This window comes from Eptatretus burgeri, chromosome 19 (assembly GCF_056783735.1).
Source record: "Eptatretus burgeri isolate ZD-2024b chromosome 19, Ebu_testis_v1, whole genome shotgun sequence".
In the NCBI taxonomy this organism is placed as follows: Eukaryota; Metazoa; Chordata; class Myxini; order Myxiniformes; family Myxinidae; genus Eptatretus; species Eptatretus burgeri.
This window is the reverse complement of record NC_140979.1, coordinates 2,206,136-2,222,559: the sequence shown is the minus strand read 5'-3', so window position 1 is coordinate 2,222,559 and position 16,424 is coordinate 2,206,136. Positions and strand designations below refer to the sequence as shown.

Sequence of the window (16,424 nt, the reverse complement as noted above, 5' to 3'; positions counted from 1 at the left end):
CTCGACTCACATTGTGCAACCGGTCCAGATGGCATCAGCCCACGTGTCCAAAAAACCTGCTCCTCTGTTCTTGCTCACCCTCTCTCTGTTCTGTTCACCCTCTCATTTGCTCAAGGTCATCTGCCATCTGCTTGGATATCAGCAAACATCACTGCCTTGCATAAAAAGGTACAAAAACAGATCCCTGCAACTGCAGACCAACCAACCTTCTCCCAATCATCAGCAAGTGAAGGAATCCATCATTTCTTCAGACATTAAATCCTTCCTCTTCTCCAATGGCCTGATTTCCGTTCATCAATTTGGTTTCAGACCAGGTCACTCTCCCCTGGATATGCTGCTGCTGCTATCCCAACAATGGATGGAGGTCCTCAATGCCAGACATGAAATCAGAGCCACATCCCAAGACATGTCGTGTGCTTTTGACACGGTCTGGTACCCTGCCCTGCTCACCAAACTCTCTTCCTATGGTATCCAAGGCCAGCCTTAAATGGAGTTCTTTCATCCCCTCTTCCTGTCCAGGCTGGAGTTCCACAAGGTATCGTTCTGGGCCCTGTTGTTTTTTTGGTTTTCAGCAATGATCTCTCCGACTCTCTGTTAAATCCTCTTTATCTCTTTGCTGATGACTCCACCCTCTGCCATACCATCTGTCATCCCAAAGACCGGCAAGCAGCAGCTTCTTCGCTACCTGCAGATCTGGCTAAAATCACAAACTGGTCCAACACGTGGAACATGTCTTTCAATCCGGACAAATCTCACACTCTCACTATGTCTCTCTGAAAGGACCGTTTGGAAAACCCCCCATCCACTTTCTCCACAATCTTCTGGAAAAGTCCTTTGTTTCAAGCTTCTGGGTCTCACTATCTGCCATGATCTTTCCTGGGAAAGCCGCATTTTAAACCTCGCCTCCAAAGCCAGTCGCCTTCTCCATCGTGGGAATTCTCCATCGTGCAAAGTCCTTCCATGGCCCACCTGAGCTCCTGACCACGGACAAAGCTTTCGTCCGCAGCCTGATAAGAGTACTGCTCTCCCCTCTGGGCTGGTGCTCCGGCCTCCCACCTTTCTCGGCTTCACGCTGTGGAAATCAAGGCATTTCGGATCATTGGCATCGCCTGTCATGAGGCTGAGTCTTTGGGCCTCTCATTCTCTCACCGCAGGCAGGTCGGTGGTCTTTCTCTCTTCTACCGTCTCCCCTCCAGCCTCGCCCCCCTCCCCTCTGCTTTCGCTGCGATTTGTCGCCACCGTATTTCCGCAGGGCGCTCAAGCTCCGACAACAACCCCCTTCTGGTAAAAAATACCAAAATCACGAATCACTGCTCACTTTCACTCTTTCATTCCTCTTTTTCCCCACCTTTGGAATGAATTCCCTCACTCTATTCAATCCCATTCTTACCTCCAGGCCTTTAAAACAGCTGGTCACCACCTCTTAAAGTCCCCCATCCTCGATCTTTTCTACCCCCGTTAATCCACTCAAGCCCACCTCCTTCAAATTCTCTGCTTTCCTTCCTGAAAGTCCCTGTGATGTCCATCTTTTATTCCCCATGTTCCCCGCCCCATCCCTCTCCCTTCCACAGATCTCCTAATGTCTCTGTTCCCCACTGTTTTGCCCTTCCCACTCCTGCCCCTCTTGTCTCATGCCCCCCTTGCTGTGCGTTGTGCGTTAGCTCTCATACGAGCCTCGGCAAGGTACACAAAACAACGACAAATGTGTCCACGAGCAGCGTCCTAAAGATTTTGTCGGCTAAAAAAAAATTAAAAAACAACAACAACAACAACTTCCGATATTTCGTCACGTGCCTTGATTAAGCCAATAGCGAAACGCATAATAATGTATTTACGTATTTACGATATATCGTGTATTTACGAAATAAATAATGTATTTACCAAATTACAATACGATAAATGGAATAATCTTTAAATAGTAACGTGAACTTTTCGAAACTTTAAAGCAAATGTCCGAATATATTTAAAAGTTCATGATAGATGCTCTCAAAATGCACCGTCAATGTGAGGATGTGGATATGTGCTCAGTATTTAAGGAGATCCGGATCTTGTTTTTTCAAGAGCCGAGTCCTCGAGATTAAGGTTTTGTCTTCATAAGAAGAAGAAGAACGCCGAGCTCTCCATGAGCAGCATCTCGCGTAGCGAACGCTGCTAAAAAACAAAGGGGTTTGGAACCCAGGAGCCCTAGGGAAAAAGGGGTTTTGGAACCAGGGAGCCCCGGGGGGAAAAAGGGGTTTTGGAACCAGGGAGCCCCGGGGGGAAAGAGGGGTTTGAAACCAGGGAGCCCCGGGGGGAAAGAGGGGTTTGAAACCAGGGAGCCCCGGGGGAAAGAGGGTTTGGAACCAGGGAGCCCCGGGGGAAAGAGGGGCTTGGAACCCGGAAGTCCCTGGGGAAAAAAGGGGTTGGAACCAGGGAGCCCCGGAGGAAAGAGGGGTTTGGAACCTGGAAGCCCCGGGGGAAAGAGGGGTTTGGAACTAGGGAGCCCCGGGGGAAAAAGGGGGTTGGAACCCAGGAGCCCCGTGGGAAAAAGGGGTTTGGAACCCGTGAGCCGAATCTGATTCATACGTGCTGCAGTCCACTCAACATGGAGGGTGGGGGAGAGGGGGGTGGAGGCACTCCGGGTAGATGTGACGTCCAGTTTAACAGCACACACACACATTGATGAATCACCCTGACTGTGATACGCTGGGTGACAGTTTATAGCTGGGTCGGGACTCGAACCCCCAGGCTAGATTGCTTCGAGCGAGCATGCGAACGTCTCGGCTTTCCTGCTGTGGTGTGAATGAAAAGTTTCATTATAAAAAAAATTGTATTTGAACGTTGTTTCGTGAGGATGGTTAATGAAGATGATGTCAGCTGACTTCCAATCAGAGGGAAGATGACCCCGGGAAAATCATAGAGCAGGATGTTTGTAAGTACAATGTGCTGTCATTTGATTAAATCCGTCAGGGAAGAGACGGGTACCTCTCCTGGTGGAAAACACGTATAAAGATCAATTATTTATTATTTAATTTTTTTGTTGCCACAAGCACACAAAGCGAAAGGTGTTCGGGTTAAACGCTTGAGCTCAGATGATAACAGAGACAGGTGATCATCCTCTTATGGAAAGGACATTCCAGGCACTCACCCGAAGGGACAGCCTCATGTTAACCCAAGGAGACCGTCGTCTGGTGTTAGAAACCTGAGCACCACTCTGACACAAACGTGACCGTAATCTGATCCGGGAAGGTTACCCCATGGTTTTCCTCCTGTCATCATGAATGGGGGTCCCGAAGGGTCCTGAATTAACTTTTTCCTCAAAACTTGATGGAATCAATCAGAACTTGCACAGACACAATGTCGGGGTTCCCTCATTAATCGCTGAAAGTTTCAGCTTCCTCGGTCAAATCCTCCCGGAGGAGTAGATTAAACATACCCACATACCCATATATCTATCTGTAATTCCAGCAATCTCTGTGTGTCTGTCTGTCTGTCTGTCTGCGACCGCCGTTTCTCGACGACCGCCGGTCCGATCTGATTGAAAGTTCCCAGGAATATTGCCGGGGACCCCTGGATGTGCCTTTTCGAGGTTTGATGTCGATCGGATGAGCGGTTCCCAAGTTATGGCCATTTTACTGCTTTTTCAGTGTTGAAAAGGTGTATATATGGCAGCTGAAGGTATTGTTCCACCTTCTCACCTTATCATGCCAATCTTTTCCCAAATTATTAATAACCGGATGACCACTGGTCCGATCGGATTGAAACTTGCCAGGAATATTGCCGGGGACCCGCGGATGTGCCTTTTCGAGGTTTGATATCGATCGGACGAGTGGTTCCCAAGTTACGGCCATTTATCTGTCGACCAATGACAGGACACGGTGCGATGACATCCGAATGACGTAACAATTAATATTTTTTTTAATTTTTTTTTGTTTTTGCACGATTGACGGCCCGATCTGATTGAAACTTGCTAGGAATATTGCTGGGGACCAGCGGATGTGCCTTTTCAAGGTTTGATATTAATCGGATAAGCGGTTGCCAAGTTACGGCCATTTATTTGTCGACCAATGACAAGACACGGTGCGATGTCGTCACAATTAATGTTTATTTGTTTTTATTTATTTTTTTTGCATGATTGACGTCACAATTCTTCTTCTTCTTCGTTTGCTATGACATCACAATTTATGATGGGGACCTGATACTGCAGGCACGAAGCTACACATACTGGCACGCCCCTACGGGCCCGCACTAGACTATCTATAATTCCAGCAATCTGTGTGTGTGTGTGTCTGTCTGTCTGCGACCGCCGTTTCTCGACGACCACCTGTCCGATCTGATTGAAACTTGCCAGGAATATTGCCGGGGACTCGCGGATGTGCCTCGAAATTGATGACGATTTATATCAATCGGACGAGCGGTTCCCAAGTTACGGCCATTTTATTGCTTTTTTCAGTGTTAGAAAGGTGTATATATCCCAGCTGAAATGTCGTTCCACCTTATCATGCCATTTTTCCCAAATATATCTCAGAATAATGATAACAGCATATTAATGTGTAATTATTAATAATAATAATAGCACAATAATTGACAGTAATAAAAAGAATAACGTGATACAATGACCAATGTCTGTCAACCAATAACGACCTTTATATTGTCTGTCAACCTACTGGGCGTAGTGGCGTGCGCCTGTAATCCGGCTACTTGGAGGCTTGGGTTGGAGGATCGCTTGAGGACGGGAGCTCTGCACTGGGCCGCTTTGAGAGGGTGTAGGGCAGCCCGGAATTATGGCGAAACCCAATCCTTATCCCTGTGTCGTAAGAGGCGGACAGGGTTGCGTCAGGAAGGGCATCCGGCGTAAAACCTATGCCAAATCAGAATGCGGATCATCACGGATGATCCACTGTGGCGACCCCTAACGGGAGCAGCAGAAAGACGAACAGCATATTGTCTGTCAACCAATAATGACCAATAACGTCTGTCAACCAATGACAGGACACGGTGCTATGACGGCACAATTAATGGGGTTTTTTTGCATGATTGACGTCACAATTCTTCTTCTTCGTTTGGTATGACGTCACAATCGACGCTGGGGACATGAGTATGTGCCTTTTCAAGGTTTGATATCGTTCTTCATCCGTTTCAGCTTTTCCCAAGTGTTTCCCAAGGTTTGAAAGCTGTTTTTTCCCAAGGTTTGAATTAATTGTTCAAATTATTAATTAATCCCAAGGTTTGAATTTTCCCAAGGGAAACAGCTGTTTCCCAAGGGTTTGAAAGCTGTTTTTACCCAAGGTTTGAATTAATTGTTGTGCTTGGCAGACATTTGTGAATACATTGACAGAGAGAGGGGCGAGAGACGAGGAGGGGGGAGAGAGGAGGGGCGGGAGAGGGGAGGGAGAGAGGGGTGAGTGAGAGGGGGCGTCACAATTCAAGAGAGGAGGTGGCGAGAGAAGGGGGGGGCGAGAGAGGGGGCGTCACAATTCTTCTTCTTTGTTTGATATGACGTCACAATTGACGCTGGGGACCTGAGTATGTTTCCCAGGTGTTTCCCAAGTTATGGCCATTTATGATACGGTTGGTCCGATCAAATTGAAACAATGCTCCAATACAGTCGTCGTTTACGAGAGCGAAAGAACGAAGCTGCACCTACGGGCACGCACTAGTATATATAACTCCGTTATGGAGGAAACATTTTCGATAAATACAAAAACAGAAAATAAAGAACGTCGATTCGTATCGAGGGAATTATCATCGACGAACTCGGACTCGATTTTCCACTTTCACAACACAATCTGAAACACAAACAATCCGTTAAAACGAAACGTTCAATCTTTGTATTCATTTTAAATCATGGACACGTGATTTGGCGGGAACCAATCAGACACCGCGATCTCCCTGTTCGCTTTTTCCCCAAACAGCTCGCGCTCTTCACTCGGTTACCACAGCGTACCGTCCTTCACCGACACGACGTGCGGTCCACCATGACCCGAGATCTCAGAGAGAACACCCCGGGATCCACGAGCGGCTCCGATGGAGGATACGTGGTCGGTCCGGGAGGTTCTCCGGAAGACCGCGGGTCCATGGTCGGTTCACCCAAGGACAAGGAGTCCAGACCCGGTACGTGACGTTCACTCCGTACCGAGAACTTGTGTTTCCCGTGCTGTGTACTAATGCAGGAACTCACTGATTTAGTGAATGTCACGATGTCTGGAGCGAAGCCGGAATTGAATTGTGAATGGAAATCCCATCCATGACATGTTACCCTCCCTCTTGTACATGTATGACATCATTTTATACCTCATCACTTCATTCATCATTCGATTCCTCTTTAATCCCGTTTACAACAAATCAGATGAAGATTTACTTGTGATTATGGGCCTCTGCACCGGCACACAATGGCCTGTTCTTGAGGGCTGCAGTGGCATCTTTAACGTCGTCGAGGAATCACTGGATGAGAAGACAAGATACTTACCTTTGCTTTCAGAGGAAGGTATGCTCACTGATGCAACACCTTCCCTGTACATCACCAGGTTGGGAGTTTATAGCTCGTCCTGTACCAACCTTATTTAAGGACAAATTATGTTCAATATTATATTTAAAGATGTGATGGGTGAACTTAGTTTCCACTAAACTCGTCGGCTGTTTGTAAAGCAGAGTTAGTGAGAGTTTACCAGGAAACTAATTAATTTTGCTCGATGGATGGAAGTCACAAGTTCAAGGTCAAAGTTTGACCCAAAATCATTTTTCACGAAATTTTGATCTGAAGCTGTGACCTCGACCTTTGACCTGCTGTAAGAACTGTTATGAAACCATTGTCACGGGATAGGTGTGTTTATACCAACTCTGTTTTTCTGTTCTGATAAAATATCAAAAAGGTATCCCTGGTGTTGGTTTAATAGTTGGGGTGGTGGGCTTGGTTTATTTGGGTCCTGAGTTCAAATCCCACTTGGCTCTTGAATTAATACCAGGTGGGGTTGACTCAGCTTGTCATCCTTCTGAGGTTAGCAAAGTGATGTACCAGCTTGCTGGGATGATTGAGCCGTTTGAGTATCCTGTGTCAGAGTGGTTACCTGTCCAGGATTGTGTCCAATAACCCAGGCAACTGCTGTTGCAGCACTGATGCTCTCTCCCTGTACAGAGTGTGGTCTTCATGGATGGATCATAAAGGACACGTTTAACAACATTACTCATCACTTCGGGTCAGGGACGTGAACTCTCACGACCACCTGACTTAGTAAAGAATTTCTAGTTAATCATAACCTCTTTTAATTGAGGAAAGTGTGAAAATGTAAAATTTAAAGCTTAATTCGTGTTTGTTGACTTCTTTACCAGCAAATACTACCTGTCGCTTCGCTGTTGGGAATATTCAAGGGAAGAGGGGGAGGAGGGATGGGGCGAGGGAAAGGAGGAGGGGACGAGGGAAAGGAGGAGGCGACGAGATAAAGAAGGGATGGGAAGGATAGAGGAGAAGAGGGATGGAGGTGAGAGGGGAAGAGGGAGAGGAGGGAGGGGAAGCATGGAGAAGGATAGAGGGGTAGGAGAGAGAAGGACAATGTGAGTCGAGAGAGGGATATGATCGGAGAGAGACCAAAGGGGGTGACGGAGAGGGATCGGGGTGGGATAGAGAGGGATAGGGGTGGGAGAGAGAGAGGGATAGGGTGATAGAGAGGGATAGGGCTGGGAGAGAGGGATAGGGGTGGGAGAGAGAGGGATAGGGGTGAGAGAGGGAGGGGGGAAAGTTTGGTGGGGAGAGGAGGGGGAATCCAGGTAGATGTGACGCCGAGTTTAACACCCATCTGGGACACAACACACACACACACATTTATGAATAACCCTGCCTGTGAAACACCGGGATGAAACTTTATAGCTCAGTCGGGATTCAAACCCAGGCGAGACAGCTGAGGGCGATCATGCGTACCTCTTGGCTATCCTGCCGTGATCTGGTAATTGATTGCTGTTGGGGGAGGGGGAGGCGGCACAACGGGATGGGAAGACAGCATGAGGGGTAAGTGAGGGGTAAGGGGGAATCGTGAGAGTGGAAGGCAGCACAAGAGGAGCAGAAGGCATTACGAGGGAAGGGGAATGTTTCATTTCACTCATTTCAAGTGGAGGTTCAAACCAAAGCAAACAACAATGAGCTTTGCAGCGAAGCGGAGGTGATTTTTGCTCACGCCATATACAGATGTTAGCAGCAAGGATGGTTCATGAAGATGATGTCAGCTGACTTCCAAGCAGAGGGAAGATGACCCCGGGAAAATGATGGAGTGAATGGAGCAGAATGTTTACAAGTACAACATGCCGTCGTTTTATTAAATCCGTCCCGGAAGCGACGGGTACTTCTCCTGGTGGAATACATGAAGCTCACTTATTTTTTATTTTGTTTTCTCCTTGCCGCACACACACGAAGTGAAAGGAGTAAAGCAATTTGTTCACTTTGTCTGTCCGTCAGTCTGTCGACAAACATCAGTTTGTGTTCGAGGAACATTTCCATTTCAGTTGAAAGTTATATTTTGAACATTAATCGGAAAACAAACCTGTTGTTTATCAGTACTTTGGCGATGAATCCGTCCTGATCTCACATGCACGGAGAGGAGGAAGATAATAGTTTTAATCTGCCTGCAAAATTGAAACAAAATTGAAAATCATTCCAAACAGGAAACTTACTGTTTTTAAGGATGTTATAAAGGACACAAACAACAGTGTTCCGTCTCCACCTCGAGGCACTGAAGCGAGTACACCAGTTACTCACCCGGAGGATGTCACGGCAGAAAGGAAAGAAAGACAACAATGTGCCCTTTGTGGTGTTTTATGGGTGAGACCTACAATGCCTTCATCAAGTATTCACACCCCTCGACTTTTTCACATTTTGTTGTGTTCCAGCCTGACTTCAAAATGGCTTAAATTTAAATGTTTTGTCACTGATCAACACAAAATACCCCCAATGACAAAGAGAAAACATATTTTTTGAAATTTCTACAAATTAATGAAAACTGAAAAGCTGAAATGTCTTTCATCAATGTGTGTTCAACCCTCTCAGTCAATATTTTGTTATGTTGCACCGTTGCTTTGGCTGAATACTTGGGGTAGTTGTCCCGTTGGAACGTAAATCTTCACTGCAGTCGAAGGTCTTTTGCACTCTGAGGCAGGTTCTGCTCAAGGAAGAGGAGATTGGGACCTTACTCTATGCAGATTGTTGGTGCTGCTTCAGCAGTCTCCTTGGCTATTGGGCACAATCCTGGACAGGTCGCCACTCCGACAGGAAACCAGGATGCTGGCACTCACTTTGCCGACCTCGTAAGGATGACAGGCCGAGTTAACCCCACCTGGTATTAACTCAACAGCTGAGTGGGATTTGAACTCGGGACCCTCGGATCCAAAGCCCGGCACCCAAACCATTAAGCCAACATCAGGCAGCCAACTCCTCAAGGATTTGTTTGTATTTGGCTCCATTCATAGTTTCCTCTATCCTTGCAAGTGTTCCAGTCCCTGCCGCTGAAAACATCCCCATAATATGATGCCGCCGCCACCATGCCTCACGCTCGGGATGGTTTTGGATGGGCGATGAGCTGTGCTCAGTTTCTGCCAGATGTAGTGCTTTGCATTCAGACCAAAAAGTTCCATTTTCGTCTCCTCAGACAACAGAATATTTTGCCTCTTGATCTCAAAGTCTTTCACGTGACTTTTTACAAACTCAAGACGTGCTGTCATGTGCTTTTTTCCCAGGAGTGGCTTCTGTCTCGCCAATCTCCCATAAAGCCTTGATTTTTGAAGTGCTGCAGAGACTGTTGTCTTTCAAGCAAGTTCTCCCATCTCAGTGAAAGAACTCTGTAGTTCTGTCAGAGTGGTCGTTGCGTTCTTCTTCACCTCCCTGACAAAGTTCATTCTTTCCCGGTTGCTCAGTTTGTTCGGACAGCCAACTCTAGGAAGAGTCTGGGTAGTTCATATTCTTTCCATTTCCGAATGATGGAGCTCACTGTGCTCTTGGCAATGTCCATTGTCGATTGTCGATCAAACGGGGCGGCGAGACCGGAGAGGGGACGGTAGATGACAGAAAGACCGCTGACCTGCCTGCGGTGTGAGAATGAGAGGCCAACATACTCTCCCACATAGGCCCACATAGGAGGGATTAACCAGGGAGAGATACGAGGGAGAAAGTTGTGGAGACATCTCAAGGATGATCAAAGGAATTTGGATGCCCTGAGCTCAATTTGGAATGCCAGAGCAAATGGGTTGAATACCATTGAATTGTGGAAAGATATTTCAGGTTTTTTTTGTTAAAATTTCCAAAAACATGTTTTAAATTTGTCATTATGGGTATTTTGTGTAGATCAGTGACGACAATATAATTGTGGGTGCATGGATGATACGATCATGTGATCCATGATAGTAGTGGCCATAATAGTGGGGTATTCAGTTAAGAATGGTAATTTTATTCAGAATGAACATGCAAGGTGCGACTATGTGTTCCACGAGTTCTGTTCAAGTTGTAAAAGTGATTGATTGATGTTTTTGCTCCATTGTCAATTTGCAGAGAAAAAATTTGAAAAGTCTTCAAGTGTCAACTGTTCCTCGTCATTGGACAGAGAAGTTTCTTTCGATCATCACCTGGCAGAGACTTTTTGTCAGGATGGTGACAAGTTTAGAGTTGTGTCGACAAACAACAACTGCGACAGGTGTATCAATGTCTTGCAACAGGAGAGCCAAACAAGTGAGAAGACAAACAATTTTGCCGTTTCCAACAAAAACTTCACCTCCTCATCGTGTTTAAAAGGATGTGTTGAAATATGCACAGGTGAGACGTCATACAGGTGCACTGTGTGTCAGAAGGGATTTGCTTCTTCTTCATATCTGTTGTCACATCAAAGGTTGCACACCGGTGAGAAACCCTACAAGTGTTCACAATGCCGGAAGGCTTTTTGTTTTTCATCAAATTTATGTCGTCATCAAAAAATACATTCCGGGAAGAAACCCTACAAGTGTTCTGTGTGTAACAAAGCGTTTAGTCAGTCATCGAACTTATATACACATCAAAGAACACACACTGAAGAGAAACCTTACAATTGTTCTGTGTGTAACAAAGCGTTCAATCATTTATCTAACTTATATATGCATCAAAGAATACACACCGGAAAGAAACCCTTCATTTGTTCTGTGTGTAACATGGCCTTTTATCGTCCATCAACTTTATCTGGACATCAAAGATTACACACCGGAGAGAAACCTTACAAGTGTTCTGTGTGCAACAAGGCCTTTACTCATTCATCAACTGTATCTCGACATCAAAGAATACACACCGGAGAGAAACCTTACAAGTGTCCTGTATGCAACAAGGCCTTTACTCATTCATCATCTGTATCTCGACATCAAAGAATACACAGCGGAGATAATCCCTACAAGTGTTCTGTGTGCCCCAAGGCCTTCATTAATCCATCATCTGTATCTAGACATCAAAACTTACACACTGGAGAGAAACCTTACAATTGTTCTGTGTGTAACAATGCGTTCAATCATCCATCATCTGCATCTTGACATCAAAGAATACATCAAAGCAAAGAATTTCCAGTATCAGGTGCGAGTATATGATGCCACACATGGGCTGGAGTTTACAGCAAATCCAGCGCCAACGATTGCAAAGAAGAGAAATGAATAATACAAAAAGATACGTCAACAAATATACACCGACAACTGGGAGAACGACAAAAGAGCAGGAAGATTGTGAAAAGATCTGGAAAGAGTTGGGGAGAGACAAAGAAGGCATTTTGCAGTGGTTTGGAAGACGTCATGTTAACTGGGATGGAGAACGAGTCAGAGTACAGTGTCTATAGAAAGTCTACACCCACTTTCAAAATTTTCACCTTTTGATGCCGGAAACCTGGAATTAAATCAGAATTTTTACACCTTTATTTACGCATCGTAACCCACAACTTCCAAGTGAAAATTCAAATTTCAAATTTCAAATTTCAACTAACAAATTCAAATTTCAGAAAATTAATTGAAAACACAGAACGAGAATATCTTGGGTGGATAAGTGTCCACCCCCATTATAACGGCAATTGTAAACCAGCTCAGGTGGAACCAATCACCTTCAAAATCACACACCAGGTTAATTGACCTCCACCTGTTTAAATTGCAGTGATTATGATGATTTCAGAGTAAAATCAGCCGTTCCTGTGGGTTTCCACTGCTGGGTCGTGCATTTCACAGCAAATTATCAACCATGAGCACCAAGGAGCTTTCAAAAGACCTCTGGGATAAAGTTGTGGAAAGGCACAGATCAGGGGATGGGCATAAAAATATTTCAAAGGCCTTGCATATTCGTTAGAGCACAGTCAAGACAGTCGTTATTAAGAAATGGAAAGCGTATGGTTCCACCAAGACCCTGCCGAGATCAGGCCGTCCCTCCAAACTGGATGAGCAAGCAAGGAGACTGATCAGAGGCTACCAAGAGGCCAATTGCAACTTTGAAAGAGCATCAGGCCTTCATGCCAAGGACTGATTAATGGTTTGCATGTGACAACAATATCCCAAACACTCCACAAGTTTGGGCTCTACGGTCAGGTGGAAGAAGGGAGACATTACACAAAAAATCCCACCTTGAGTCCTGTTTGAGGAATACAAAAAAATACTCGAGAGATTCTGAAGCCATGTGGAATAAGGTTTTGTGGTCTGATGGAATTTTTTGGGAAAAATGCAAAAACGCTACATTTGGTGCAAACCCAACAAAGCACATCAGCTAAAGGACACCATACCTACCGTGAAGCCTGGTGGTGGCAGCATCATGTCATGGGGATGTTTCTCATCATCAGGGACTGGGGTAATTAGGGCTTCAAGCCAAATGGCTGAAGCCCTATTGAATTCGTTAGTATTATTATTATTAAAGGCGTTTTTATGTTCTACTGATCGATTTTGTGGCGGATCTGGAGGGAAAACTGTTGGATGAAATTCAACGAAACTTAACACCATAATAACTCTCCACCTGAAGTTTATACTATGAAACATTTGATGACGTAAGTCACGTGGTATTGCGGCCATATTGGAATTTCTCCAAAACCTAAAAACATCTTCTCCAGAACGGATAACACGACAGCCTCAAACTTTTGCACACATTTGCATTGTTCCATGGGAATGTGAAGTTGTTAATTTGGTCGAAATCGTGACATAATTCAAATGATTTAAAATGATGCCGATTCGCCTCATTAAATATGCAAAATATGCAAATGAGAGTTGAAAAAATTTAATGACAAATTTAGATAGCACATAAACAGGGGACTCCCAATATATTTATACTATGTCTGTATTTGACCCCAGTGAGCCCCCAGCACCCCCCAAATTTGAAAATCACGCATTTCTGAAATGTCATAAAATGAAAAGAACACTTGGATGAAATTCAATGAAACTTAAACACCTAATAACTCTCCACCTGAAGTTTATACTTTGAAAATTTTGATGACGGAGGTCACGTGGTATGGCGGCCATATTGGATTTTCTCTAAAACCTAAAAACATCTTCTCAAGAACGCATAACCCAACGGCCTCAAGCTTTTGCACACATTTGCGATGTTCCATGTGAATATTAAGTTGTTAATTTGGTCAAAATCGTCACTAAATTGATATGATTAAAATTATGCCGATTCGCCTCATTAAATATGCAAAATAAGCAAATGAAAGTTGAAAAAATCGAATGATGGATTTAGATAGGCCTTAAAGAGGGGACTCCAAATATGTTTACATTATGTCTGTATTTTACCCCAGTGAGGCCCCAGAGCCCCCCAAAGTTTAAAATCACCCATTTTTGAAATGTCGTTAAATGAAAACAATGCTTTGATGAAAACAATGCTTTGATGAAAACAACGCTTTGATGAAATTCAATGAAACTTGTCCATTTAATAACTCTCCACCTGAAGTTTATACTTTGAAAATTTCGATGACGTAGGTCACGTGGTATGGAGGCCATATTGGATTTTCTCCAAAACCTAAAAACATCTTCTCCAGAAAGGATAACCCGACAGCCTCAATCTTTTGCACACATTTCCGACGTTTCATGGGAATGTTAAGTTGTTAATTTGGTCGAACTCGTTACATAATTTATATGATTAAAATGATGCCGATTCGCCTCATTAAATATGCCAAATATGCAAATGAGAATTGAAAAATTTTAATGACAGAATTAGATAGTTCATAAACAGGGGACTCCAAATATGTGTATACGATGTCTGTATTTGACCCCAGTGAGGCCCCAGAGCCCCCCAAAGTTTAAAATCACTCATTTTCGACATGTCGTAAAATGAAACCGAAAGAAGATAGAGCTATAGTGACTGCACATTCTGGAAGATCGTTTAACGTCCTACAAGTTCGCCATTTACATTAATATGCAAATGTGTCATTGGACTTTTTTCGGGACTTGAAACTTTGTCCAGCCTCGATTTATCCAATGTGAAGTTTCTTTCTTTGTCATGTATTGCTATCGGCTTAACAATCCTTCATTGATATAACATGAGGGACACCGTAGCGAGACCCCATTGCAGACCCAGTGCAAATTAAAGTCCTTTGACGTCGGATGCACGGGTTGAAGCCTGGGATTACTGGTTTACCAGTTTTAATTTTTATAGTTTTTTGTGTACCAAGTCGAGGCGTGTGCGAGAACAAATACACAGAAACATATCACAAGGCAGGAGACAAGAAGGGAGGGAGAGGGAAGCGCAAAATAGTGGGGGGAAAAGAGAAGAGGATATCTGTGGAAGGGAGAGGGATGGGATGGGGTAAAAAGGATAGCACTTCAGGGACTGTCAGGAAGGAAAACAGAGAAGTTGAAGGAGGTGGGTTTGGGGTGGATCAACGGGGGCAGTAAATATCAAGATTTTGGATAGGGGAAGATGTGAGATGGTAGTGAACAGCTGCTTTGAAGACCTGGAGGGAGGAGAGTGTGGGAGTTTATTCCAGAGGCAGGAAAAAAGAGGAATGAAAGAGTGAAGGTGAGCTGTGATTCTTGATTTTGACATTTTCACAAGATGGGGAGTTTTGGCAGACCTTGAGTTCCTTGAGGAAATTTTGTTGTGGGCCGGGGTTCGGTGGCGATAAACGACCACTAGGGGGAGCAGTGGGGTCGTTTTCACCGAACACCCCGGAATTTAGGTCGTGACTCTTGGATAAGTCTGAAAGGTCACGGGTGCCTTCTCCTTGGTGGACCGTGGTCGCTAATATTTCGACGACGTGGGGTTGGGTTAATTGCCTAATTTCAATATAGCTAAGTCCTCACGTCGTCAAATTAGCGGGGAAGTGACACCCTCGACGGACTCTGTCGAACCGGGTTGCTCTGGCGACCTCAGTCCGGTGCAACTGAGCGGAATTACCAAAGTCCGTCGGTCCAAACGACAACTTACGGCACACGGCCTCCCGAATTCCCAATACGCACCGTGCTGGGTCTGTGGAAGAAACGAAATGCAACGAACTGGAACATTTAACAATTGGGGGTTTATTTATACTGTAATCGGGAAGGGAGACACAGAGCAGAGTTACAACCGAATATCAGGCAGGCAATGTGCAATGAAAAGGAAACACTAAAACAATTCTACCTAACAGACTGGCGCCGCGCACACGCACACACACACACACACACACACACACACACACACACACACACACACACACACACACACACACACACCCAAAAGAAATGGACCCCGTGGGTCTTTATGCGGCCCCTCAGCCCAGAGGGAAGGCGAGCTGGGGGGATCAGAGCCAGGCCAGGTACCTTCCCACCTCGTGCGGTCACACCGGACTCCAACCCACCACGATGGGACTCGAACCCACGTCCCAACATCCACCGGCCCACGACCTTGGCTGCTCAGCCGCCACCACCACGAGGAGCCACCGCAAAGGACCACGACCGAGACCAAGCCACCACGACAGACCAAAAGCAATAGGCCACGATGACTCCCGTATTCTGGTCTTGACAACCACTCTACTCTTTCTCTATGGACAGGGCAAACACGACATCTGGCGTGGGCGGAGCCGGCCCTGAGGAGATGAGCCTCCTGATTGGACGGGGCGAACACGACATCTGGCGTGGGCGGAGCCGGCCCTGAGGAGATGAGCCTCCTGATTGGACGGGGCGTCTCGGGGGGGGGTGTAGGGGCGTCTTGGAGGCCCACCCCCCGAAGAGGCTCTGTAGTCGCTTTCGGCACTCTGGCCTCCCATCGGCCGGAGCGCCTCGGCCCTGCTCGCCCTTCGCCCATTGGCTGGAGGAAACGCTCCATGCCCTTCCTCAGAGCGGAGCCTTGATCTGATGCGATCGAGGCTCCGCCCACGCCTTTAGCCAAAAACACGTGGGCAATGGAGTTGGTGGTTTGAGGAAGCGAAGGGGATTTGTTGTAAAAAAAACTAACTATAAAGAAACTTCACAGCGCACACATGTAATTCCCGTTAGATACAGGGGATGGGACCCTAACT

The 16,424-nt window shown here is 45.7% G+C and overlaps 1 protein-coding gene and 1 pseudogene across 14 annotated transcripts in view; both read left to right on the top strand.

Annotated features, from left to right (window-relative positions):
* LOC147008403 (uncharacterized) overlaps positions 1–16,424 on the top strand; it is a 60,407-nt gene that overhangs the window by 28,758 nt on the left and 15,225 nt on the right. For 10 of the 14 annotated variants that reach the window (XM_085864766.1, XM_085864768.1, XM_085864767.1 and 7 more), the window contains 3 exons: positions 5,895–6,093; positions 6,329–6,466; positions 10,508–15,614. In XM_085864766.1, coding sequence (XP_085720892.1) covers positions 5,895–6,093; positions 6,329–6,466; positions 10,508–11,505 — 1,335 coding nt within the window. In that variant the 3' untranslated portion in view covers positions 11,506–15,614. Of the gene's footprint in view, positions 1–5,894; positions 6,094–6,328; positions 6,467–7,993; positions 8,789–10,507; positions 15,615–16,424 lie in introns of those variants that run through there. The other 4 variants (XR_015053403.1, XM_085864779.1, XM_085864776.1 and 1 more) reach the window with 2 other exon arrangements.
* Positions 4,645–4,783, top strand: LOC147008404 (signal recognition particle RNA; annotated as a pseudogene).